The following is a 19,546-nucleotide window of genomic DNA, read 5'->3' on the forward strand; positions in this document are numbered from 1 at the left end:
AAGTGGCAGTTAGGGGGGCAAACTATTTACTAGTGACAGGGGTACTTACAATGGCCAGCTTTTATTTATGTAAAACCTTTTTCTGAAACCTACTAGCTGTAACTTCTTATAAAAAGTGTTTGCTGAAGTTCAGCTTCAATTTGTTAATCAAGTCTGTATTTAGTAAATCTACTGGTGAATCTGACACTATCCTCTCCCCAGAGTGACAACGCTGCTGTTCCCATTTCACAGAGGGGTCACCTTAGACAGGAAGTTGGCCGTGAAAATAAATGAAAAGCCTATAAAAAGAAAACGAATGTAGCCATCACATTTAGGGCCTGTTCACACCAGGCGCAGTAAGACTGAGCTGTGCAGCTCTGCCCCACCATAAGACAAAGCAAAGTACTTGTTTCCTATCAGGCCGAATCAGATCCCCCTACTGTGGTGATGTGTGCTGAAGGACAGCATGCAATGCTTTTAGTGAAAGGCAATCCACCACCTCCTACCAAGCTTTGTGAGATTTTAGCAACATTTGTGTAAAAAAAAAAAAAAAAAAAAATTATATTATATTATATTATATTATATTATATTATATTATATATATATATATATATATATAAAATCCCCAAAAAATAAGTACACCCCTCACATTTTTTGTAAATATTTTATTATATCTTTTCATGTGACAACACTGGAAAAAATTACACTTTGCTACAATGTAAAGTAGTGAGTGTACAGCTTGTATAACAGTGTAAACTTGCTGTCCCCTCAAAATAACTCAACGGACAGCCATTAATGCTTAAACCACTGGCAACAAAAGTGAGTACACCCCTAAGTGAAAATGTCCGAACTGGGCCCAAATAGCCATTTTCCCTCCCCAGTGTCATGGATTCGTTAGTGTTACAAGGTCTCAGGAGTGAATCGGGAGAAGGTGTGTTAAATTTGGTGTTATCGCTCTCACTCTCTCATATTGGTCACTGGAAGTTCAACATGGCACCTCATGGCAAATAACTCTGAGGATGTGAAAAAAAGAATTGTTTCTCTACATAAAGATGGCCTAGGCTATAAGAAGATTGCCAAGACCCTGAAACTAAGCTGCAGCACGGTGGCCAAGACCATACAGCGGTTTAACAAGACAGTTCCACTCAGAACAGGCCTCGCCATGGTGGACCAAAGAAGTTGAGTGCACATGCTCAGCGTCATATCCAAAGGTTGTCTTTGGGAAATAGACGTATGAGTGCTGCCAGCATTGCTGCAGAAAATGAAGGGGTGGGGGGGTCAGCTTGTTAGGGCTCAGACCATACGCCGCACACTGCATCACATTGGTCTGCATGGCTGTCGTTTCCGAAGGAAGCCTCTTCTAAAGATGATGCACAAGAAAGCCTGCAAACAGTTTGCTGAAGATAAGCAGACTAAGGACGCGGATTACTGGAACCATGTCCTGTGGTCTGATGAGACCAAGATAAACTTATTTGGTTCAGATGGTGTCAAGTGTGTGTGGTGGCAACCAGGTGAGGAGTACAAAGACATGTGTGTCTTGCCTACAGTCAAGCATTGTGGTGGGAGTGTCATGGTCTGGGGCTGCATGAGTGCTGCCGGCACTGGGAACCACAGTTCATTGAGGGAACCATGAATTCCAGCATTTACTGTGACATACTGAAGCAGAGCATTATCCCCTCTTTTCGGAGACAGGGCCGCAGGGCAGTATTCCAATATGATAACAACCCCAAACACATCTCCAAGACAACCACTGCCTTGCTAAAGAAGCTGAGGGTAAAGGTGATGGACTGGCCAAGCATGTCTCCAGACCTAAACACAGAGCTGGTGGGGGTTAGGTCTCTAACCCCCACCAGATCCGTGATGTCGTCATGGAGGAGTAGAAGAGGACTCCAGTGGCAACCTGTAAAGCTCTGGTGAACTCCATGCCCAAGAGGGTGAGGGCAGTGCTGGAAAATAATGGTGGCCACACAAAATATTGAAGGCCCCTTGAACCTCCTTTAGGGAAAGGGAGCCTTGACTGCTGGAAGCATGGCATCACTGTGGGTGTGAACCTAAAAGAGAAGAAGTTAAGTAGCTCCCTTGGGATTGGCTACAAAGACCTGAGGTGACTGGGTGGAGCCTGAACTCTAGGAAAAGGCTACGCTGGGGCACTTCCAACTGCTCTGAGGAGATTCAGCTGTTACAAGAGTTGTCCGCCGGTCACTCGCGATCGTCGGTTACAACGGGAGAAAGGCAGGTGGCTAATGTAAACAAAGCCGCCTGTCATTCTCCCCTGTGTAACAGCACAGATCATACGGTCCTGCTATGTAGGACCGTTGATCTGTGCTGTTACATCACAAGCCACATCCAATCACAGTAAGAATCACGCCCCTAGGGACACACTTAACCCCTCCTTCTCAAATAAAGTTAACCCCTTCCCTGCCAGTGTCATTTTTACAGTAACAGTGCATATGTATAGCACTGATTACTGTAGTAATGTCACTGGTACCCCCAAAATTGTCAAAAATGTCAGTCAAGGGTCCGATCTGTCCGCCGCAATGTCGCAGTCCCGCAACAAAAAAAAAAAAAATCGCAGATCGCTGCCATTACTCGTTAAAAAAAAAAAAACAATAAAAATGACAAAAATCTTTCCCCTACTTAGTAAACGCAATAACTTTTGCACAAACCAATCAAAATACGCTTTTTTTGCGATTTTTTTTACCAAACATATGTAGCATAAAACAAATTGGCCTAAAATGTTAAAAAATTTTGATTTTTACATTTTTTTGGGGGGGAATTTCATATAAAAATGTGAAAAATATTGTTATTTTTGCAAAATTGTCGCTCTTTTTTTGTTTATAGCGCATGAAAAAAAAAAAAAAAAAAAATCGCACAGGTGATCAAATACCACCAAAAGAAAGCTCTGTTTGTGGGAAAAAAAAGGATGTCAAATTCGTTTGGGTACAGCGTCGCACGACTGCGCAATTGTCCGTTAAATTCACGCAGTGCCGAAGTGCAAAATAGGCCCTGGTCAGGAAGGGGGTAAAATCTTTCGGGGCTTAAATGGTTAATGGCCGTGTGTAGAGTTATTTTGAGGGGACAGCAAATTTACACTGTTATACAAGCTGTACACTCACTACTTTACATTGTAGCAAAGTGTCATTTCTTCAGTGTTGTCACATGAAGATATAATAAAATATTTACAAAAATGTGAGGGGTGTTCTCACTTTTGTGAGATACTGTCTATGTGTATATATATATATATATATACACATACATACACACACACACACACACACACACTTTATGGATCACATGCACCGCTTCCATCCAACTGCACACTAGTAGCTGCTTTCTAGCACAACTGTCAATGTGAACTGTCCCTTAAGAATTGGTGACCTGCAATAGATTACACTTTGGCTTTAGGTTTAGATAAAGTTAACCTCAGATTTACAATTTCTTTAAACAATCAACAGTCATGACTTTTTTTAGTATATATAAACCCTGAGATTTACTGTACATTGCCCAACACACGGTAATGCATGGTTTGCTGTGGGGCCCATTCACACCTTTTCGCTGTCAGATGCTCCTAGAAAAATACTGAAGGCGCATCAACATTAACACTTCAATTGCAGCACACAAAAAAAAAACATAAAAAAAACATGCAGACAATATGTATTATACTGCCCACCAAAGTGACCCATTCAACTGAACGAGGCTGCATCACAGAAGAATGTGCTGCGGGATTTTAGGGGTTCAAAACAGGTGGTTTTATGTTATTTATCCAGTCGTATGTTGTGAAGGGTTGTCACAGAACATTCTAATTGTATGTAGTAAAGTGGTGTCACAGAACAATCCTGTGAAATGTAGTAAAGTTGGTGTTACATAACAATTTAGTTGTATGTCATGACATAATACAGAAACTCGTTGTATGCAGTAAAGGGGTGTCACAGAACAATCAGGGTATATGTTGTGAAGTGGTGTCACAGAAGAACTCTGGTTGTATGTTGTAAATGGTGTGACTGAACAATCCGGTTGTACGTTATAAACTGGTGTTACAGAACAACCTGGTTATAGGTTATTAAGTGGTGCCACAGAACAATCTGATATGTAGTAAAGTGGTGTCACAGAACAATCTGGTTGTATGTTATAAATTGGTGTCAGGGAACAATCAGGTTGTATATTGTGAAGTGGTGTCACAGAACAATCTGATTGTATGTAGTGAAGTGGTATCACCGAACAATCTGATTGTTTGTTATAAAATGGTGTCAGGGAACAATCTGGTTGTATGTTGTGAGGTGGTGTCACAGAACAATCTGATTGTATGTAGTAAAGTAATATCACGGAACAATCTGCTTGTATGTTATGAAGTGGTGTCACAGAACAATCTTGGTTGTATGTTGTAAAGTGATGCCAAAAAACAATCTGGTTGTATGTAGTAAAGTAATATCACACACAACAATCTGCTTGTATGCTGTAAAGTGGTGTCATGAAACAATCCTGGTTGTATGTTGTAATGCCACAGAACAATCTGGTTGTATGTAGTAAAGTGGTAGCAAAGTGGTGTCACAGAACAATCTGGTTGTATGTAGTAAAGTGGTAGCAAAGTGGTGTCACAGAACAATCTGATTGTATGTAGTAAAGCGGTGTCACAAAACAATCTGATTGTTTGTTATAAATTGGTGTCAGGGAACAATCGGGTTGTATGTAGTAAAGTGGTAGTAAAATGGTGCCACAGAACAATCTGGTGTCACAAAACAAATCTGATTGAATGTAGTGAAGTGATGCCACAGAACAATCTGGTTTTATATAGTAAAGTGGTAGTAAAGCGGTGTCCCAGAACAATCTGGTTGTATGCTGTAAAGTAATATCACAGAACAATCTGCTTGTATGTTGTAAAGTAATATCACAGAACAATCTGCTTGTATGCTGTAAAGTGGTGTCATGAAACAATCCTGGTTGTATGTTGTAATGCCACAGAACAATCTGGTTGTATGTTATAAAGTGGTGTCACAGAACAATCTGGTGGTACATTGTGAAATGGTGTCACAGAACAATCCAGATTTGAGGAAAGGTCTCTGTGAAGGTGTGCAGGAGATAATCGTATGACACAATCATATCAGTCTGAATGTATTATCAGTGTGAACGGACTGCTTCAAGTTTAAAGAACAGATAGAGGAATAGTGAAATACACACAGCTACAACAATAACATGTGAGTTCATATATGTACACAAAAAAACACAATTGTAAATCTGACACACACCTTGCAATCTTTGTAGGATTTAAAGCATTTCTGCCTTTTCTCACTACTGTTTACAATCATATGTCATCCTATCCCTCAGAACAACATAAACAACTACAACTGTCAGGAATGAGAAAGCTGACAGTTCAGGAAGTGTACAATCTATGGGTATAGTACCACCTGTGACTGCAATACCCAAAGAAATCCATTTCTTCATCCGATACATTGTACATAAACACCAACCAGAATTCCTCCTCAGTCACACAAATCTAATCCTGATCTGGGAGTTTTGTAATTTTTTACTGTGGAAATAAAAAACATCTGCTACATAACATAAAGTCTAGAAAACCTGGCGGGATGGTTGTGGTTTTTCTTCTACCTTGCGTAGTCGGTCTTCGGTGAATCCTCATTTTGGGAAAAGCCGGCCAGGAATAATTAAAGGGAGAATCGGAATCCGAATCCATTTTGGTGGAGAAGGACGCAGCTTTTCCTGCAGAGGAGCTCGTCCAGAGAAGATGTGTAAAATAGAGGAATGAGGAGAGCTGGATCAGATTGCCCCGTCTGCCCAGGGGAGGGAGAGGCTGTAAACGTTTGCTCTCTTCAGGAGTTCAGGCATGTAGACAGATCAGCCTGTAAATATTAAATCAGATGAGGGAATGGAGGGGAGAACATCTACCAAAAACTGGAACTGCATCACAGTCCACAACTATTTCAGAGGTCACTGGGTGCCAATGAATCATTAACTTACCGTTTTCCTTTCCATGTTAATGCAAAGAGCCGAAACTGAAGCCGGAGACTGTGAAGCACACTTGTAAGCAAACAGAGAGAAGAGAGCGAGTACAAAAAGACAGGAGCGCAATCTTCCAATACTGCAAATATAACACCATGGGCTCCCTCATACATGACCTGAGTTATGGATCAACGCAGGTCACCACTAGGACACAATTTACAATGTATTCCGTTCGCACTGCAAATGTGACACCATGGGCTCCCTCATACATGACCTGAGTTATGGATCAACGCAGGTCACCACTAGGACACATAGGACACAATTTACAATGTATTCCGTTCGCACTGCAAATGTGACACCATGGGCTCCCTCATACATGACCTGAGTTATGGATCAACGCAGGACACCACTAGGACACATAGGACACAATTGTTTACAATGTTTTCCGTTCCCACTGCAAATGTGACACCATGGGCTCCCTCATACATGACCCGAGTTATGGATCAACGCAGGTCACCGCTAGGACACATAGGACACAATTTACAATGTTTTGCGTTCCTACTGCAACTGTAACACCATGGGCTCCCTCATACATGACCTGAGTTATGGATCAATGCAGGTCACCGCTAGGACACATAGGACACAATTTACAATGTTTTCCGTTCCTACTGCAACTGTAACACCATGGGCTCCCTCATACATGACCTGAGTTATGGATCAACGCAGGTCACCGCTAGGACACATAGGACACAATTGTTTACAATGTTTTCCATTCGCAGTGCAAATGTGACACCATGGGCTCCCTCATACATGACCTGAGTTATGGATCAACGCAGGTCACCACTAGGACACAATTTACAATGTTTTCCGTTTGCACTGCAAATGTAACACCATGGGCTCCCTCATACATGACCTGAGTTATGGATCAACGCAGGTCACCACTAGGACACATAGGACACAATTTACAATGTATTCCATTCGCAATGCAAATGTAACACCATGGGCTCCCTCATACATGACCTCAGTTATGGATCAACGCAGGTCACCGCTAGAACACATAGGACACAATTGTTTACAATGTTTTCCATTTGCACTGCAAATGTAACACCATGGGCTCCCTCATCTGGAGTATTCTGTCCAGTTCTGGTCGCCAGTCCTCAGGAGGGATGTGTTGGAGCTGGAGAGAGTCCAGAGAAGGGCAACTAAACTAATTAGGGGATTGGAGGACCTTGACTATGAAGAGCGTCTACAATCGCTTGATTTATTCTCCCTGGAGAAGAGACGTCTGAGGGGGGACATGATAGCAATTTATAAATATCTTAATGGGGATCCCAGCTTAGAAAAAAAGCTGTTCATTCGAAGGGATTGCATGAGGACTCGAGGGCATACAATGCGATTAGAGGAGAAGCGTTTTAACCACAGGCAACGTGGGGGGTTCTTTACTGTTAGGGCTACAAGATTGTGGAATTCTCTACCCCAAGAGGTGGTTTCTGTGGGTAGTATGGTGGCTTTCAAAAGAATCTTAGACGTACATCTCAAGGATCAGAACATTCAGGGGTATGTGAGAAGAGTACAGCCACACACACCTACACAGGTTGAACTGGATGGACTATTGTCTTTATTCAACCTCACCTACTATGTAACTATGTAACTCATACATGGTGAAAATCTTAACCGCCTGTTATGACACTTTGTTGTTTATGTGTGTTGTGGTGCACTTGCATGCATTTACCCGCAATGCACTGAAAAAAAGTAGCACAGGGCAGCGAACATTAGCTCAACCCACTGGTGTGAGTTGCTCCATTGCTTTTAGACCTTATTCCCACCGGTATTGCCAAATCTGCCTTTACAGTATTTGCATTTAGAGAACCTTTCTGAACGCACATAAATGTAGGTCATGATTTTTCAATGGTGCCTTTCACACTGAGCGTTTACCTGCATTTAGGTGTGGTCAGTTTACCTGCGAGAGAAAAAAAAGATAAGAAGAGTTCTGTGCATCCAGGATTTAATTGGAAACTTAAAGGCTAGATTCACATTTGTGTGTTGTGCAAAATCACACGTTCCCGCAAAGCACAAAAATGTGCAGCCCTTTTGCAGGTGCGCAGTGGTGCCAATAATTCTTAATGTCACCCCCGAACACACACACCAAAATGCACTGTAAAAAAGTACCAGGCATTTTGGTGCAGTGCAATTTTTTGAAAAGGTCATGGACTTCTTTTGTGGGATTTTCACACGCATGGCAGCCCAATAAAGTGAATGTGTGATTCTGTCCCAAAGAAGCTCAGGTATATCGTTCAAGCTTCACACGGCAGGTAACAAGCACCACAATGTTCAGGTGTGAACATGCTCATTGAGATTAATGACATTCTTCATTTTGAGCGTTGTCATGCTTCGGGAATTGGCACCTCAAAATGCTGAGTTGTGACGTATACGTCGAAATACATATACTGTATGTGAAATTTGCCACAAAGTCTTCTTAGTCAATCTTGTTATCCAGGTAACCATGGAAGACGATGCAGGTAAACAATGCAGCCTAATCTAGGGTCTTTTCAATCCTGGGAAAGAATCATGAAGCATATTCATACGATCATTCCTGTATTCTTCTGTACGCATCTTCACAATGTGCAAAGGAATTTCCACCCAGAAATATACGTTTTGGTGGACTTTGCTTTCATAACATGTTCACCATCCATGTTCACCTAAAGAGTCCACATGGAACAGAGGCCATTGTGGACCCACAATTTCAGAAGATGCAGCCCATACCTTCATTGGAACTAGTAGTATACCAGAGATATGTCATTTCAGGTACCCAATAACGTGAGATGACATAGATAGATCAGACAACAAAGTCATGTCTACAGATCTTGTCAGGCACCTTGATAAAGGAAGGATGCTGGGTGTTTTCTCTGGTATGGAGCGCAAGTAAACATGTCTACTAGAACTTTGAGTCCTGGTTTTCTCTAACTTTTTAGGTTAAAAAAACGTCCTATTTACTACAGTTTCCCCCAATAAACCGACTCTGATGGTGACTTGACCCCTCTGCCCTCCTCCAGCATACATGTTAATGATAAATTAACTACTTTGTACCCTGGAGACTCCTAGAGAGTGGTCAGATGAAGCACACATGGCCCTCCTCTCAGGTCTATGGCCAAGACATCTTTTAGTTAGCTAACAATCAATATTAGCTCAGCCCACAGCTTCACTGAGCATACATTGGTGGATATCTGCTGATTTTGACAACAGTTCTTCAAAATGATCATCAAACATACACAATAGACATATTCGCTTCCTCCATTTTTTTTTTCTACCACGGCCAGCCACCTTCATATTGAAATGGTCTATTTCTAGTCTGTCAATGATCCCTTTTCAAAATAATTATTGTTTTTTTACTAGAACGCCAACCATCAGGAAGATTTCTTCAGGTTTTCATGGTTTATTAATGTTCTGTATCAGGCTTGTGAAAAGCTGCACACTGTATATGTGCCATTATACTAAACACATGTCACAGTCTGAACTATATTTAAATTATTTTTGTTTAGGATTGATATAGCGCCAACAGTGTGCGCAGTGCTTTACTATTTTTACAGAACAATTCAATACAAGAAGACTAAGAGGGCCCTGTTTATGGGAGTTTACAATCTAAGAGGTTGGGCAAGTAATACAAAAGGTAACAACTGGGAGGGATGAGCTAATGGATCCGGTAAGGCCACATGCATACTGTATTCTCTACGATGCCCTTTCTCTAACAGGAGTTTAGCATCAGAAAAACACGTTAAAAAGCTGTATTCTTGCATGCGCATTAATGTATCTGGCATTAAAGTGTTAATAAACCCAGATCCTGCATTCACTATATCTGGTCTCCTACAGTACACAGAATATAAAAATGCTAATATTTTAGTAAATATAAACTGGTAAATACCTTTTCTCATCAGCAGTATATAGCAATTAGAGCAATCTTGTAACTTGTATCAGTGAGTGCTGATAGATTGTGGGAGGAGTTTTCATTTCTCCCATCTGTCCTATCAGGCTTTAAGACCCATAATTCTCTGTCTGAACATGTCTGGACAGTGCTGATTGGCCCTGTGCTGATCACATATATCCTTCCAAGAAAAAAAAAATCATCACCCACTGTGTTCTTTTTTAGTTAATGGGCATGGAGGAGGAGGGAGGTACTGGGCGGTCATTTAGGATCTGTATACACGCCCACATGTGTAATATAAATACCTTGTGACCGGAATAGTTTTCTGAGGCATAGAGACCAAACTGAGCATATGCAGCTCACATATACACTCACTGTGCTTATCTGGACTTGTCCAGAGTGAAGGTCCAGGAGGGGGAGGATCTGTGCATACAGGATCACACAGCCTTTTTACACAATGCAGAGGATTAATCACTTAAGTTACACAGTGAGTATAACAAGCATGCTATTCTGCATCTATAGACAGATTTTATTGTTGTGGGTTTAGAAACCTTTTAATACATTCTTTTGGGCAGAATGTTTATTCTAGCCATTAGAATGTATTAACTCACAAACATGCCTAGCATGAATGTGTTTATGCGCTTGAATGTTTTTTTGGAAGGCACTGGAACTGACCACACTGGTGTGAACTAGGGATCGAACAATATCCTTTTTTCAGGGCCGATACCAATTTTCCAGCCACCCTTCAGGCAGATAGCCGATATTAGGTGCCGATATTCTGCACATTTAAAGTTTTTTATTTTTACACTGTCCTTTTAAAAAAATGTTTTTTTGATCACTTTTATTGCTGGCACAATGATTGTAAACATCCCTTGTGACAGTAATAGGCAGTGACAGGTATTCTTTTGGAGGGATCTGGTGTCTAAGAGACCCCAAATCCCTCCTCTGCACTTAAAAGCATTCAAAACGCCAACTTTGGCTGTTTTGACTACTGTCATTTTTTTTAAATCTGGCGCCTTTAAGGCTCCAGTACCCGGAGGTAATGTCATGACATCACTTTCAGGTTTTTATTTTGGAGACCCGATCAGAGCCGAATGCAGCTTTGTTCGGGTCTTCGGCCAGCCGGCACGCTCGAGTCTCCCAGTGGGACGGGAGACCCGGGTGAGCCGCAGATAGTGGCGGGAGGGGGAGGACGTCTCCTCCCACTCCTTGTAATGACAATGGAGCGGCTGCTCAGCCGCATCAGTTGTCATTACAAGAAAGCTGACTGTCCGCTGTAAACAACAGTACCGGGCTGATGCCCCTAGCTGAAGGCATCACTCCAGTACAACCACTTGAAGCATTAGCGGTCATATCGACAAGTTTGTGGCCGATACGATACTTAAAAAAAAAGTAAATATCGGCCCCACAGGTCAATCCCTAGTGTGAACTATGCCATTGAAAACCATAAAGCCTACTAGCCATGCATTTTTGATGTGGTGTGAGCTGGCCCTAAAGGTGGATGTAGTAGGAGGTGACAGATTGGGGTATGGCGTTCCAGATTATCGGAGAGGCTCTAGAGAAGTCCTGGAAGCAAAGCTAGAGAGCAGCTGAAAATGAGTGTTATAATAAACCTGCCACAAACCTGGGAGGTTTAAAATGACATAATAAAAAAAAAGGCATAAATAGAGGTTACCTTCAGTGAAATTAATCAATCAATTCTGGATCCTCCTCAAACCATTACTATCACCCTCGTTATTGGACTACATCTAATCTATTTATAATACATCAAAGTTTCTATTATATTTATTAATTTCCATGTTTGTATTTTACATTTTTTGTCCTCTTGATGAATGTATTTAAAACCTAAGTATTTCTCCAGTGATCTGTGATAGAGCCTTAGTGCTGTGTTTTTACAGCTTTAGAAAAGAGCTAAACTGTCAGAATGAACATTTAAAAAGAGAAACAGAAATGTCAACCTTTTATATACAGGACCCTTCAAAGCAAAAAGGAAAAAAAATGAAAATGGGCTTGTCTGGTATTTTTGAGTCATTATCTTGGTGCCAAGCGAGGATTGTGACTACTTTAACAAGCCTGGCACCTTTAAAGTAGCAAAGTAACTTTGCAGCAAGGCATAAAGGAGTCAGTGAGTGATTTATAACAAGCACACCATTCTTACACCGTCTCCCAGAACAACTCTCGGCACACAAGTGTTCTGTGAAGATCTCTTCCCTGCACCACCAACTGATTCATAGCGGATGAAGTCTCCCATCTCTTCAAGAGATCCGTATAGTACAGCTACAAGAAAGATTCTGTTTAATTTGAGCTCCTGCGGGGCAATGTTCGCTTTAATTTTTTTTTAAACAATCCAAAAAAAAAGACGTCTGATTGTGGCTCAGCTTAAATGTCAAATTTGGAAGACTATGATATTTGAGCCTGTTAACATTCCTTTCTTCACTTCAATTATTGTCCAAATTAGAGAGGCCTACAGTAGCACTTCTGTACTCCGTCTGATATGAATTCCCTGGCTGTGTTTGTCTTCCAGTAAATGAACGGTAACAGCACATTTTGTAAAGTTGCCACGGGGGAATAAAAAAAAAAAAAGGACGAGGAAGCCTATAGATTTGGGAGCATGGCAACAATCTGTTTACAGTTGACGTCATTTTGAATCTTAGAGTAATTATTGTGTGGGGATTTGGGGACTGTAAAAAATATTTCACAAAAATGAGCAGAGTACAGAAATGTGCCTGAAAACTGCTCTAACACACTCCTGAAGTCTTGTACAGTCAAAGCTTTAGGGCAGGGCTTGACAAATCTGATTTGAATCTGGGAGCCAGCAAAAAAAGTTAGGAGCAAGTTTTTTTTTTTTTTCTAACAAAGCTTACGGATGGAACATGTAATATGTTCCCAAAGGTGAACTTATCCCTTTCACTGCCATAGCCATTTTTTGCAGTTTTTTTTTGCACACGTTTAAACAATAATTTTAGGCATGACGATTACATTAAACCTCTAAAACTATAGAATTTCTAAAAGCAAACCCCCTAGAGAATAAAATATTGGTAGTTCCAACTTTTTATGTCACATGATATTACAGCAAACACAATAAGTTACCCAATTTTTTGGTAAAATATAAAAGCCAAGGTTGCACCAAGTAAACAGATACCCAACATGTCAAACCTTAAATCTGCATGCGCCTGTGAAATGGTGACAAACTTTAATACCCTATATTTTTCATAGGTGACTCTTTAAAAGCCCCCTATAGGTCATCAGTTTAGCATTACGAAGAAGGTCTCTATCCTCCCTTCCTCTACCCGGCAGCATCAGCTATGTCAGTACTAGGCCTGCAGATGGGCAAGCGGAGCCCGCGTGCGCAGTGTGTGTGGAAGCATTAGAGTGGCAGCCAAGGTGCCGGGACGCAATTTCTTGTCCCCATGATGACCTGGCGCCTGGAATTTGTCGAGCCCTGCTTTAGGGCATTAAACTGCAGTGGGCTATGCTTAAATCTCAACTAAATTTTACACTATTTTAGCTCTTTAAAATTCTGTAGCCCCACATTTTCACCTATGACTGATTATTGAGTGGAAATGGCATTTACTTTCTGTGAAGCAGGCCATAGATTATGCACATTTCTTTCCTTCCACCATGGCTTAAATAATAGAAAATTGCTCCATTCCCCCATCAACACAGTCAGTGCTCATGAGCGAATCCCTCCTGTAGTGGGGAGCTGTCCCTGTTGGCAGAACACAATGGTCACCGCTAGCTGCCATAGCCGCTGGCAGTGATCACATGAAAACTTCAGTTCAACCAGCCTGCCCATAGATATATCAGATATGGGCTGATCCCTGCTCAACCGGCCGAGATTTAATCCATCTATGGCAGGGCTGAATCTAGCCTGTCTGATTTGGGAGTAATGTAAAAAATGTCAGGGGGCAGAGGATGCAAGGTCAGCAGGGCAGTGTATAAGAGTCAGTAGAGCAGTGCACAGGGGATCAACAGGGCAAAGTATAGGATCAGCAGATTGTAGGGCAGTGTACAGAGGCAGTTAGTTTGTAGGGCAGCGTACAGTGGGATACCAAGGCACTGTACAAGGGTTAGCATGGCAGAGGACAGGGGTCAATGGGACAGAGGATGTGGGTTAGCAGTGCACAGGCTAGGGGTTAGCAGGGCAGGGTACAGGGTTTAGCATGGCAGAAGTCAGTGGTCAGCAGAATTGAGGACAGGGTCACTGCTGGCAGGCACTTAAGAGATCTCCTCCTCCCCACACAGCACATAGCTGAGATGGGTATCCCTGTGTAGCTGGCTACTGCAGCTGCCAATCCAATCAAGGTATTTCACAGGTCAGCGCTGCAACATAGCAGCCAGCTACACATCGTGCCAATCGAGGCTTTGGGGTAAATTCACTAACCTTTACCACATACGATAACACAGTCACGGACCGATTATGCTGTATTTACTGCAAAATGAAAAATGTGCCCGTAAATAATGTCAAAAAAACATGCGGTAAGCTCTTAAATCTAATTCACAAACAGAATAAACAGTAAAAAAACGCAATATTTATCACAGTATCACATACAGGTACCCTGCTGACAGCTGAATGGGAATTCCCCTAAAATCCATACTAGACAGAAGGAGAACCCACTGACAGCTGATGAGCCATCTGTTGTTAAGGACGTGGCAGCTGATCTCCTGGCCTGCTCCATAACAACCAGCTCAATGCAATAAATGTGATATATCACCAGGGTTTTGCTGGTGGTATTACATTCGGGTACCACGCTTATAGCTGAATGAGGGTTCCCCTTAAAATCCATACTAGACCCAAAGGGGTACCCAGTGACAGCTGATGAGCCAGAACACAGAACCAGTCAGCACTTTTAGCCTCTGGCTGAGAGCGCCGACAGGGAGCCGGTCGGCAGACTTTTTCCGGTCATGACCCTTCGACACCTGTTGGACCAACTGCCATACACACGGCCGAACAGTCAATTTCTATTGAACCAGCCGTTGCCGATTGACATTCGGCCTGTGTATACTAGACTTTAGCACAACTCCTCTCCTATCAGTTTTATTTTCAAGAGAGAGTGGGAAGGGGTTACAAAATGTGTGACAAAAAATTTCTGCCTCTCCCAACTCTGGAGAAAAAAAAAAAAACATTTTTGGGCCACCTTTAATGCCAAAATTGTTGATTGACAATAAACTACGCAATGGCATCTGTTGCTACATTATTTTTTAAAGGCATATTAAATACTAGGAAAGATAATACATAAAAAAAGAAAAACATGTAAAGTATATCCAGACCCAAAATTCGAATACATTGCAGTTTACAAGTCCCAGATTGTGGAGGCTACATTTGTTTTCTTGTTCAGGATTGTGCCAGGACTACAGAACCCCCTCTCCTTGACTCCATTACGGAACAGATAGCATTGCTAACTAATAAAAATGCAGATGAGGCAGAGTGTACTGGAAGTTATCAAATCCCCAGGTTTATGGCCAGATTAGCACTTATCCAGCAGAACAAAACACTTTCAACTGTTTATTTAACAGATCAAAAGGTAGCAAATAAAACAAGTTTATGGTAAGGGTTTTAAGTGGCTGTAAATCTAGCTATTTATCCCATCTTCTAAGGAAAGGACATACAGTACCAAGGACGATCACTTTAAAAATAAGATTCTTACAATATAATCTTACAAAAAGTTTTTTAAACTTTATTTCATGTAACCGTGCTTCTTCTTTTACAGTTGAGCGTGGCCAGGTAGGGGGATGGGCTAAGCCGCAGTGGGTCACATGTCCTGGTGACATCACTCCAGCGCTTTCACACCCTCCCCCGAGGTTAAACAGATCGGAGTTGTCAATCACGTATCTGATCCACCCCGCGGATGACCTGGTTATCTAACCTATCCCATTCACTTACAGTACGTACACTACACAGCTACAACCAATTTTTTACACTACAATACATTCCAAGTCCCTTTAGCTTTTACAACCCCCATCCCCCCAACCCTATAAACTCTTATTAACAGGACCTTCGAAAGCCTGTAAAGCTGAAAATACATGTATCAAAATTATGAATTTCGGTCCGTGTGTACCGTTCTGTTCTGATGGAAAACCATAATTCGATCAGCGCATGCATCCAATGGCTGCAGCACTGATCAGTGTGTAGACAGGTACATATGAGTGTGAAGTTGTTGTTTAGTTTGTTTTAGTCTACCCAACTAGGGAGAGGGTTAAAATGGAAGAAAACGTGCACTGATTGTTTGTACCTATAGGTAAGCCTATAATAAGGCTTACCTATAGGTACTGTAAATATCTCCTAAACGTGTACAGTTTAGAAGATATTTACTGCATATGCTGCCAATGACGTCATCGGCGCATGCGCTCTGAAAGAACGCCCCCCATGCCATTTCTTCAGAGCCCCATGCCGTGACCAGCAGGTCCCGTGTGCATGAGTGGGAGTGAAATCACAGGCTCCAGCCAGTCACACAGCCGGAGTCCATGGACCCGGAAGGAAGATGGGCGAAGATGGATGCGGCCTCCAACGGTGACAACGAGGACTTCCTATGCATGTAGGTTTCACATAATGTGCTAGTATGCGATACATACAAGCACACTACGCCTTTACTTTGCAGGTAATGAAAAAAAAAAAAACAGCACTTTACTTCCTCTTGTGGAGATCTACCGGTTTCCAGGGCTTTTTGGGTTCCAACTTCCTCAATGGTCGATATATAAAAAGGGGGCTCGAGGGGCACATGGGAAGCAAGGAGGCACAGAGCAAATGAAGATGTAGCCTGGAGAAACATCCAACTTTCTACCCTAAGGTAGTAATTCCCTGCAAGGACTTTTCCAAGTATGAATCTTTACTTGCAAAGATATGCCTAGGCAGCCCAGGATAGATTAGTGAGGATTCTGTAGCATTGTTTATGTCACTGTAAAAATGGCACTACAAGAACTACAGTAAAGTGTTTAAACTGTCTTAAGCATGGTCTGATGTCAGTGAAATAGGTGCATGAAGGTACATCTCGTATCAGAAGAAAACCATTATAAAAAGGGTTAACCTGTGTGAAGAGTCCTAGGAGGAATGTAGTTGCCATGGCTAACCATAGACTGGTGAGAATGCATAGCAGCTGTCAATAAAGTGTGGTACATGGCGTAGGGGATAGATCCACCAGCAGCGAGGGGGGTCGGTATTCTGCCCTCCTACCTAGCGGTCAGGTCCCCAAAAGCAATTGAGACCAAACCCGCGGTACGGAGATCCCATGTACCAAACTGTATGGTACAGGAGAGCGGAAGAGGTTCAATAAGTGCATGCATAAGGTCCCTGCTTTGTTCACAGCAGGACTCCATTCTGTCACTGGTAATGAGGTGGCAGAGGTATGCTGGATTGGTGGAGAGGGCATGGGCTCAGCAATGTCCCTCTTAAACGCAACATTGAAGAAGAAAGTTATGTAGTGACATGGGATGGAATACTTATAGAAGAACTCTGTATACTTCTCAGCTGCACACTGTATACGGCTCATCTATAAGCCGGGGTTCCGTCTTAACATTGATTTTCACGTTAAGGAGTATACTCAGCTTAAGTCTACATTAGCTTGTTGGTGCAATTTCATTGTTGCAATGTAGTATCAGACCCCGTTCACATAGGGGCGACGCTACTTGCCGGGGCGACCTGTGAGGCTAAGGCCCCGATTGTTCAGTTTGCCCAGGCGGCCCGCTCTAGGAGGAGTCCTTGTGGTTCCAAACTACTTCTATTTATGGATTATGGAGGCCACTGTGCTCATTGGGACCTTCAATGCTGCAGAAATTTTTCTATACCCTTCCCCAAATCTGTGCCTCGATACATTCGTGTCTCGGAGGTATACAGACAATTTCTTGGACTTCATGGCTTGGTTTGTGCTCTGACATGCACTGTTAACTGTGGTACCTTATATAGACAGGTGTGTGCCTTTCCAAATCATGTCCAATCAACTGATTTTACCACAGGCAGATGTAGAAACATCTCAAGGATGATCAGTCGAAACAGGATGCACATGAGCTCAATAATGAGTACCATGGCAAAGGCTGTGAATACTTATGTACCTGTGATTTTTTCATTTTTTATTTTAATAAATTTGCAAGGATTTCAAACAAACTTCTTTCATATCGTCCTTATGGGGTATTGTTTGTAGAATTTTGAGGAAAATAATGAATTTAATCCATTTTGGAATAAGGCTGTAACATTACAAAATGTGGAAAAAGTGAAGCGCTCTGAATACTTTCCTGAATGCACTGTATAAGAATTATTGCACATTTATACTTTGGATTTTGTAGCAAGCAATTGGAGCTTTTTCCCTTTTCACATGTTTACAGCCCCTTTAATGAGATATGCCTGTGTTTACAGAGCTCTTTAGCTCAAGCTGGAATTTTCAAACACAAATAATGATTTAATACAGCGTCTTATCTCTTAGTGGACAGTTCTATCCAAGGTTTTAGGCTAGGTTCACATGTGAGCAGGTGCAGGAATGCATGTAAATCGCACACCTTACCGCACCTGCAACAAAAACACACTGCTGTTTATCTTAATGGAACCCCCATGCACTGGAAACTGCTGCACGGTTCCCGTCAGCACTATGCAGTTTCCCTGCGACTACGTTTTTGGAAAAGTTGCAGAGACCTTTCCCTTACATTTTTCGTAGGGTACAGCAGGCCTCTCAAAATAACAAGCCAAAATAATGTCCAGGAAAGTGCAGCCACCAGGAATGCAGCATTGTGTGAACCAAGTGAGTTCAGAAGTAGATAGATTCTGTTATAGAAAATATCAATTTAAAAAGGTATAAATGTTAAGAAAAAAGAAAAACTGTAAAACTTACCATTTTAACCAGTTGCTGACTGCCCCATAGCAGAGTTACTGCTACAGGGGGGCCAAACTGCGCAGGATCACGTATATAAACGTGGTCCTGCACTTCCGGGCATCAGCCGCGAGTGCACGGCAGCTCGCTCCGGCTGTGAATCTACACAGTGGGTCCCGTGGACCCGATGTCCGCCATGACCTGACGATCGTTTAGTACAGAAGACATAGATCCTGTGTTTCTGTAAAGCAGGAACACCAATCCATGCCTTCTACTACTAAAAGCACCTCCCCCACTACACTGAATCACCTGCTAGGCACCCATTTAACCTTTTGATCGCCCCTGTTAACCCCTTCCCTAGCCAGTGTCATTAGTACAGTGACAGAGCATATTTTTAGTACTGATCACTGTATTAGTGTCACTGGTCTCCAAAAAAAAGTGTCAAAAGTGTCAGTTAGGTGTCCAATTTGTTTGCCGCAATATCGCAGTCCCGCTAGAAGTCGCTGATCGCCACCATTACTTGTAAAAAAAATAAAATAAATAAAAATTCCATAAATATATCCCATTGTTTGTAGACACTAACTTTTGCGCAAATTAATCAATATAAACTTGTTGGGATTTTTGTTACCAAAAATATGTAGCAGAATACATATTGGCCTAAATTGATGAAGAAATTTCATTTTTTTTACTGAATAGGTTTTACAGCAGAAAGTAATACTGTATATATATATCTTTTTTTTTTTTTGTTTATAGTGCAAACAATAAAAAACGCAAAGGTGATCAAATACCACCAAAAGAATTTGTGGGGAAAAAGGATATAAATGTTATTTGGGTACAGTGTGCCATGACCGTGCAATTATCCGTTAGAAACGCAGTGCTGTATCCCAAAAGAATCGCCTAG

The 19,546-nt window shown here is 41.9% G+C and overlaps 1 protein-coding gene across 3 annotated transcripts in view; it reads right to left on the reverse strand.

Annotated features, from left to right (window-relative positions):
* ARHGEF28 (Rho guanine nucleotide exchange factor 28) overlaps positions 1-19,546 on the reverse strand; it is a 354,612-nt gene that overhangs the window by 164,500 nt on the left and 170,566 nt on the right. The window contains exon 1 of one of the 3 annotated variants that reach the window (XM_082272800.1): positions 5,581-5,879. The exons of the other annotated variants lie outside the window; for them this stretch is intronic. Within the exon in view, the coding sequence (XP_082128926.1) occupies positions 5,581-5,665 (85 nt within the window). The 5' untranslated portion in view covers positions 5,666-5,879. Of the gene's footprint in view, positions 1-5,580; positions 5,880-19,546 lie in introns of those variants that run through there. 3 annotated transcript variants of the gene reach the window in all.

Source organism: Pelophylax lessonae (genome assembly GCF_965119305.1).
Source record: "Pelophylax lessonae genome assembly, chromosome: 1".
Taxonomy (NCBI): Eukaryota; Metazoa; Chordata; class Amphibia; order Anura; family Ranidae; genus Pelophylax; species Pelophylax lessonae.